Source organism: Carlito syrichta, unplaced genomic scaffold (genome assembly GCF_000164805.1).
Source record: "Carlito syrichta isolate Samal-C Ts95f unplaced genomic scaffold, Tarsius_syrichta-2.0.1 Scaffold112228, whole genome shotgun sequence".
Lineage (NCBI taxonomy): Eukaryota > Metazoa > Chordata > Mammalia > Primates > Tarsiidae > Carlito > Carlito syrichta.
Genome location: NW_007056324.1, coordinates 331,914 through 340,519, shown reverse-complemented (window position 1 = coordinate 340,519; position 8,606 = coordinate 331,914). Strand labels below are relative to the sequence as shown.

The following is an 8,606-nucleotide window of genomic DNA, read 5'->3' as shown; positions in this document are numbered from 1 at the left end:
CTCTACAAATTGTGTCTGAAGAGAATGCAAAAGGTCCTCCTGCCCGTGTGCAAAATAGAAACCGGGGTCTGCAGGCTCAGCTCCGGCCTCCTGCTCCACTGCAGGTGCTCTGGCATGTCCTCACGGGATGCCGGGCTCTGGGGAGACAGGGGCCTGTGAGGGACGAGGCTGGAATGGGGGTTTCCTCTGGCTCCCCCTGCCACTCAGCCTCACTCAACCTACCAGATCAGGAGGCTGCTGGCAGTGGTGGCAGCGGCAGCCAGGGCCAGAGTGACAGGGACACCGATCAAGAAAGGCGCCGAGGGTCCTCCACCGCTGCCCAGCTCCCCGGGGTCACAGATCTTCGTGGTGGGCGGGGGTGCCAGTGAGCTGGTGGTGCTGGTCGTGGTCTCTGGGGAACATGGAGGATACTCAGGGCGGGACCAGGGCTGGGGTCTCTCCCAGATCTGGGCATTCCTGAGGCACACTGTTGCTGCTTCCTACCTCACACTGGTGCTGCCTCCACCATCGGATAGGCTCTTTCCCCTCTCTCAAACGCCCCCTGACAACCCCATCAGGCAGATCCTGCCTCCCAAGGCTCCTAGATGACCCCTCCACCCAATGACCTCTACCAAGGATGTCCAGATAGCAAGGACCATGAATGGCAGGAGTCAGACAGGCAGACAGAAGTGTGGCAGCCAGAGTGTGGAGGCCGTGGAGAGCAGGGTCTCCCGGTCCTGAGAGGAGTTGGAGGGAGCAGGGTGGAGTCAGCAACAGGGCAGGCCAACTGAGAGCACAGGATGCAGAGCAGAGGGTGGGCTCACCCGTGGCCTGGGCCTCCGTGGTGAGGTGTCGTGGTTCCTCCGTCCAGGGTGTGGCGTGGGCGGCCACACTCCAGTCGCTCCATGTCCCAATCTCATTGTCCTTGGCTGCCACCTGGATGATGTACTCCTTCCCGGCGTAGGCATCCGTGATGGTGTGTGCTGTGCCATCTGACAATTCCACCTGCAGCCAGACCATCGGATGGGGGGGTTAAGGACACCCCTGGGGGCTGGAAGAGGGGGGCACTCCCCAGAGGAAGTGAGAACATCTCTCTGGAGAGAGAATAGGGAAGGCACCCTGCAGGGAGTGAGGACTTCCCTGGGGGAGAGAGGGAACATTGAGAATATTCCTGTGGGAGAGTGAAGACATCTTAGGGAGGAGATCCCAAGGGAGGGCAGTGGTCCCTGAAGGGGAGTCATGAAATCTTTAAGGAGGCTAGAAACACCTCCAGGAGAAAATACGAGTGACTTTGCTCAGCATCTGGGACTCTGCCGTTGTCCGAGCTCTCCCACAGTCCCAATCTGAGTCCTGACCTCAGTCCTAGTCTAGAGGTGACAAGAGTAATGGGCTGAGTGGAGATAGTGGGATGCTGCCCTCGTCTCCCATCAAGAAGCACACTGTTGCTGCTTCCTACCTCAGCCTGGTGCTGCCTCCACCATCGGATAGGCTCTATCTCCTCTCTCAAACACACCCTGCCAACCCCATCAGGCAGATCCTGCCTCCCAAGGGGCCGGGTACAGTGGCTCATGCCTATAACCCCAGCACTTTGGGAGGCCAAGACAGGAAGCTTGCTTGAGCCCAGGCGTTCAAGACCAGCCTGGGTCACATAGCGAGACTGTCTCTCTAAAAAAAAATATTAGCTGGGTGTGGAGGTGTCTGCCTGTAGTCCCAGCTGAGGCTGGGAGGCTGAGGTGGGAGGCTGAGGGGGTGGATCGCTTGAGCCCAGGACGTTGAGGCTTTGGTGAGTTGGGATTGTACCACTGCCTGGGTGACAGAGTGAGACCCTGACTCAAAAAAAAAAAGCAGTTTGGATGGAGAGGTTACACACGCTGACAGGAGCTAGGCTGCTTGAGTTCAAAGCCTGACTCCGTCCCTTATTAGCTGAGTGACCAAGTTATTTAGCTTCTACGTGCCTTGCCATCCTCACTTGTAAATGGTGTTAATGGTAGCATCTGTCTCTTAGGGTTACAATTAGTACTAAGGTCTGTGGAAAGCACCAAATACTTCCATCACCACTGTCGTTATCATGAGTTTCCATTCAGAGCCTGGGTTCTCAGATGCCCTGTGCACCCACCAGCTGAGCCCCAGCTGGGCCTCCCCTCAGGAAGGCCTCAGTGTGGTTATCACCCTGCCTGAGACAGAAAGGGTTGGGGGGCTGTGGGAGGCAGGACAGCTGCTCCATTTCCTTCTGGAGGCATCGCCATCCCCCTGCCAAACCCTGGCTGGTCCCTCCATCCTACTGGTCTCCCCCCAACCCTCCAGGCCAGTCTGCCTGTCCGGCGCCCCTCCCAGGCCCAGGCTGGGCTCTGGTTCATCTCAGCGGCACCCGCCGCCTCATTAAGCCGCCTCGTAAACAGGGGCAGCCGGCGGGGGCGGAGGAGGGGGCCCGCTCTGGGCCACGTCTGGCTTCAGGGCTTGTTTTGGTCCCTGTTCCAATCCCCCCCACCAGAAAACTGGGGTCTGGGCTACCTGACCCAGTAGGCTGTAAGCACATGCGTGTGTGTGTCTGTGTATTCGTGTGAGTGCATTGGGTCCAAGAGGAGCAGGAGCCACACCTCCAATTCCTGCTGAGTGTGGCCCTGAGGTAGGAGGCACTGGCAAAGGTGAGGATGACTGTGAGACATATTTCTGGTCCAGACCCTGGGTTCGGTCCACCCTACTCTCAGTCCTAGAAGATCAGTGGGCTCCAAAGACCCTCTCCCAGAGTGGGGGCCCCAGTACCACCTATGACCCCCCTTCAGCTCTGCAAAGATCCCTTCTTGCTGAGTTGCCCCAGCTTTTCCAGCTCCTTTTCCCTCCTGCCAGGATTAGGCCTGCAAACCTCCACACGTCTTTCTCCAAAGGGAGAGAGCCACGGGGAGCAGATGAGATGCCACCTCACTGGTGGGCTCACGGAGGCCACCATACCTCTAGGAATGTGGCCGGGAGCCACATCTCCTAGGCTTGTGCCTTTCTTCTTGCTAGGTTACCACTGATCCCTTAATCCATCCCCTTAAGAGAAGGGCTCCTCGGTTGGCAGGAACTCTCTGATCACTGGCATCCACCTCGCCAGGAGTCCTCCATGGTCTGCTGCAGATGTCAGACATGCCCTTCGGCCCTCCTCGTGGAGTTAGGGCCAGAGCAGGAGCTGCAGGGAACCCAGGCTGGGTCTCAGTACTTGCCTCCCTCCTGTCCATGCTGAGACAGCACCTGCTAGACCTCCTGGTGCCCATCTTTTTGCAATTCCTGATCTGTATCTTCCTCTTGAAAATCCAAGCGACATTCTTCTCTGCTCTCCTTCCCCTCCCCTTCCCAATCATACACCTGCCTTTCCCAGGATCAAGGATGGGAAAGAGGAGATTCTGTTCAGAGCAAGACTTATGTTGAAAAGAGCCTTACATCTAGCCAACGCCCATGTCAATGAGACATGGAATGGGGCTAGGAAGTGCCACAGGCCACGCATGTTCTTGCCATGGAGCCTGCACACTTTGCTCTGCCCATGTCAGTGTGGGGGTCAGTTCTGTCCACAGCGCAGGCCAGTGCGTGATCCTGTCATGGTAGCCACATGTATGTACAGAGCATGGTTCCTGCTGTGAGCCGTGTGTGTGTGTGTGTGTGTGTGTATATGTTCCCGTGTGTGTGGTGGGCGGTGTGCCAGGTCCACTGCAAGGCGTGTGCGCTGCGATGTGCGGGCTGCTGCCTGTAGCTCGTTAGCGGGGGAGGGGGGCTTGTGAAACTAGACCCTGGTTATTAGCAATGCATTAGGCACGGGCAGCTGGCCAGGCGGGAGGGACTCCGGACTCTGTTAGGGAACATGTGAACGAGTGAGCAGTCTTTGTGGGGGCCAGGCCCACAACCTGGACAGACACCCAGGAATCGAATTACGTACTTTAAAGGCCAGATGGGAGCAGGGCATGAGGAGATGGAGCTGGAGCCTGGTGGATGTGCTGGAGATACAAGTTGACCCCCGGGAGCCAGTTTGAGTTGCCCTGTGGACTGTCCCAGTCCTAGTCCCAGCCCACAGGTCTCATGGGCCACACAGAGTGCCCACAACCCTATGGGCCCAGGGATCTCAATGTGACAGAACCCCAAGTCTGCCCTCAGCCTCTGGCTGCTCCCCAGAGCTCTCTGTAGTACCTTGATCCAGACCACAATCTGACCCCACACTGACCCTTGTCCACTGCTTGGTTCCCAGCCCAGGCCACCTCCTGACCCATAACCTTAAGCTGACCCCTAAGCTAGGTCTGACTTTGGAGCCTGATGCTAGTTGTGGCCTAAACACACACCCCAGACTGATCCTGACCCCTTAAGCCCATTTATGAGTCCTTGAGGATGGGAACTTTCCTGCCTGTTGGGTACAGCACAGGCCAGAGTGTAAGAGATGCCTGTCAGGGGTGAAGGCCAGAGACAAGGAAAGGGAACACTGCCCACCCTGCCTGCCGTCCCCCTCCCAGCATTTCTCTCCACTACCCTGGAGAGCCACAAAGACAGATGCATTCCCACTGTACTGCTGGGGTTTAGTGGGAACCCCTAAGGATACCTCCGTCAGCTCCAGCCATTCTCCCAGCCCCACTGGGTCCCTTCTCCCCCTGGAAAGCCTCTCTGACTGCCCCCAGGTCTCAAATCAGAGCCGTGTCCACCTGAGATGAGATGGGTGCCTCTCACATTGTGTGGTTCTGATCCAGGCACTAGCATCTGGGCGGGGCAGGGCACTCACATGCTGCCACTGGTCCAGGATGAGGGGTCGGTAGCGCAGAAAGAACTTGAGAGGAAAGGACTCAGGGTCAGGCCAGGTCGAGGGGGTCTGCCACGTCACCACCAGCCGGTGAGGGTTGCTGGGCACTGGCCGGGCTATCACATTTTCTGGAGGGTCAGGCTTCACTGTTCAGGAGACACAGCTTCATTACAACACTAATCCTCGGAACAACCCCACTCTGTCAACCCCAGCCACCATGGTGACCTTCTCATATTGCCAACCATGGTCATCATCATCATGGTCACCACGCCTCTTCTTGTTGTCAGTTCTGGCAACCGCTGTGGACAATCATCTCATTACTTCCACCCCTGACACCCTTATCATCACCAATGACTGTCATCACGACAGTCGCTACACTCTTGCTATCAACAACCCCAACTTCATCTCATCATCCCCTTATCCTAACCCCATCATCATGTCGACCAGCATCCCAGTAACTAAGCCTATGCAGTGCCGGCCCCGTGACGCTGCCTCCCCCTTTGTCACCACCCCCTCCTGCACCGGCATCACACTCCTCCAAGCCTGGTTTTTCACCTCAACTTTCCCACTTTCAAAATAAGCCCTGGGTCAAGGTTAAAAGACAGTCCACAGGTGCTGCAGACCTGTTGGACATAGGCTGGGGTCTGATGGGAGCATCCCAGGGCCCAGCTCGTGTAGAAAAGTTGGGCTGGGGAATTCGGCCATGGGGTATGGGAGGAAGACAGGGATAGGCAGAGGGTCTGGCTGGGATGGGGTTGTAGCAGGCAGAGAGCCTGCCTGAAATAGGGCAGGGGCAGGCAGAGGGTCTGCCTGGGATGGGGGGTCGGGGGGGTGCGGTATCTGTCCCAGTCCTGTCTCCTGTTCTGACACCCCATTCATCACAGGCCGTAAGGAAGCCATTAGCGTGGGGGTGGGGGGTGTGCGTGGAGGCTGCAGCTGCACAAGGGTCTGGCCCAGCCTGCCGCCCCTTCCCCCTGCTGCATGCTCTGGGAGCCAGGGAGATGGTGGGAAGCGCTGCTGGAGAGGTCCCTTGTCCCTGCAGGTAAAGGGCATCCACTTACATGGTCACAGGTCATGTACACACACCACAGATGCTGGTTCACGGGCATGTACATACCATGTACACATGTGCACGCATGTGAACGTCCCCACCAATGTTCACATACACCTCTAACATGCGTCCACTTACATCCGCCCACTGGAGTATGCAGCAGGCACCCCCCCACCACCGCCACACGCACCAATAGTGAACTCATCGAAGGTGATAGCCGTGGCGTTGTGGCCCAGGGCATTGCTGACAGTGATGGAGACCTTGTACTTGATGGTGGAGAACAGGTGCATGTAGCGGATGTGGCAGCGGTTCTTGAGGGCAGGGTCCTTCTCACAGACCATAATTTTGGAGCCATGCCTGGGGAGGGGTGAGGCCCAGGTACCGTTACCAACATCAAGGGTCAGGTGGGGCAGAGGTTGGGAGAAGGTCAAGCCCAAGGCAGGGCTGGGGTCTGGACTGAGGGCATGGTGGGGTAGGACGGGGGAGCAGTCAGAGGCCAGGGCCAGAACGGGATCACAGGCGCAGCTACTCACAGCACGGTCACGTTGAAGGTGTTGGGAATGTAGGTGGGGGTGGGAAGATGCCAGCTGCAGTAGAAGCCCTTGGGGTAAGTGTTGGAGCGGCAGCTGAGCACGGGCTCCCGTGGCGGCACTGGGGGCGAAGATAGCATGGTCAGCATTGTCGGGCTTTTGTGGAACCCCCGGTCCCCTGCACTAGTGTGGGGACAGGTGGGCCCCAGAGTCCCAGCTCTCCCGCCTCAGCCCATCATCGATGCCAAAGGTGGGGGGGCGGGCTGTCAGCGAGGGTCTGAGGCTTCCCAGGCCACAGAGAGCCAGATGTTTAATTAAAGAAAAACAAGGCCTGTGCAGAGAGGGAGCCCCCACCTGCTCAATGGAGGCAGGAACTGTGGGGAGCAGGGGGCTGTGGGCCTCAGCTCATCAATCACGGGATGGAGGTGATGTCTGGGGGAATCGGCCCCAGCCCCCCATCTCCTGCCACATCGTGTCCACTTCCAGAGTTGTGCAATAGAGACCAAGGGGAGTCTTTTTTTTTTTATTTTAAGAAGCAGGGTCTCACTCTGTCACCCAGGCTGGAGTGCAGTGGAGCAAAATCATAGCTCACTGCAGCCTTGACCTCCTGCGCTCAAGGAATCCTCTCGCCTCAGCCTCCTGAGTACCTGGGACTACAGGTGCGTGCCATCATGCCCGGATAATTTTTAAACATTTTTTTTGTAGAGATGAGGGTCTTGCTTTCTTGCCCACGCTGGTCTTGAACTCCTGGCCTCAAGTGATCCTCCCACCTTGGTCTCCTAAAGTGCTGGGATCTCAGGCATGAGCCCCCACTCCCAGCCCAGGAGTCTTGAATGGGTCCTCTGCTTGGTGAGGTGAACCAGGTGCACTTCCTGGAGAAGAGACACCCCAGGGTCCCCTCTCTCAGTAGAGACTGAGAGGTGTGAGGACAGGCCTGGCGGCTACACAGGAACAACAACATTGGGTGGCTGTCTGTGTATGTATGTGTGTGTGTAGGCGTCTGAGTGCATGGGTATATATGTTACACGCATGTCTGTGACAAGAATGGCCAGCGATACATAGGAGCATCTATGTGGATATGTGTGAATCTGTGCTTGTTTCTCAGAGTGTGTCTACATATGATCGTGTATGTGTACAAGTGCCTACTGAAATGAAGTTGCTGTTTCCTTTGTGTGTACCTCACCTCAGTCCTAGCCCCCAGATTCTCCATCACAGACTCTTTAAGAAGCCCTGTACACGGTTAGCAGCTGCCTCCACTCTGGAATAGGAAAGAAGGCTCAGAGAGGGATAGGGACCTGCCTGAGGTCACACAGCAAGCCAGAACTGGGACTAAATCCCAGGATGGAATTACCCACCTATACAACTACACACACACTTGGGAAGTCCTTTCCGCTGTCTAACCACACTCTTTTTGCTGCCGTGAGCACTTAGCCCAGCTGTCCTACCCTTGGGCGTTGGGTAAGGCGTGAGGACAGGCAGCTCAGGTTCCTGGAAGGAGGCAGCTTCTGTGATCTGACCCAGGCAAGGAATGTCCGTCTGTGGCTCCAGGGACACTGACACCTCCCTCCTGTGCCTCCCCCCACCCCCCCACCCCCTGCCTGACAGGTGGACAGGAAATGGGAGGGGGCAGCTCCATAAGCCAGGGACAGTGAAGGGGAGTGCTTGTCTATGCTTGTAGAGTGGCCATGGTGACCCGGGGGAACTGTGGGCTTCCATCCACAGCGTGCATGTGACTGAGTGTGTGATTGTGTGTGCACGTCTAGCATGTGTGAAGCTGGGAGGGGGCCGGGGCAGAACCCCCAGGACCCAGATCTGACTTTGCCACAGCAGGTGTGAGGAGGCAGAGAGGCATCAGAACTCTGGTGCAGCAGGTGGTGTGGGCAATGCTGTGGGAGGAGGCAGCTCCACTCCCCAGGCCTGCAGGGGAGAGCCAGGGCCCAGCAGAGACCCCACGGGGGGCAGAGACCCCACAGGGGGCAACCTGCATTGTGCCCGCCGCTGTCTGCCTCCTCCAGGAAGTCTTCCTGGACCTATGTCCATCTTGGGCCTGCTCTTTGTTCTTCCTGTGTGCCTTTAGTGTACCTTCCCTATTTGCCCACGGGTGTAGAACTTTGCACGGGGGTGGAGTGGGGGGCGGCCAAGGACACAGGAAGTGCCTTCTGGGGGCCTGCTGGCCAGGCCAGAATTGGCAGCCACCCCAGGAGGAAAGGACATTCTGAGGTCAGCCGAGAAGTCTCCACTCCCGCCTCCTGCCAACCCCTGCTTACCCCCAGCTTCAAAGGGGAAGGGC

The 8,606-nt window shown here is 57.6% G+C and overlaps 1 protein-coding gene across 1 annotated transcript in view; it reads right to left on the bottom strand.

The window, feature by feature from the left end:
* Positions 1-6: 6 nt before the first annotated feature.
* CNTFR (ciliary neurotrophic factor receptor) overlaps positions 7-8,606 on the bottom strand; it is a 29,999-nt gene continuing 21,399 nt past the window's right edge. The window contains exons 4-9 of the mRNA XM_008070831.1: positions 6,320-6,437; positions 5,977-6,143; positions 4,718-4,881; positions 804-984; positions 223-391; positions 7-137 (exon numbers count right to left, since the gene is read on the bottom strand). Of these exons, the coding sequence (XP_008069022.1) occupies position 137; positions 223-391; positions 804-984; positions 4,718-4,881; positions 5,977-6,143; positions 6,320-6,437 (800 nt within the window). The 3' untranslated portion in view covers positions 7-136. The remainder of the gene's footprint in view (positions 138-222; positions 392-803; positions 985-4,717; positions 4,882-5,976; positions 6,144-6,319; positions 6,438-8,606) is intronic.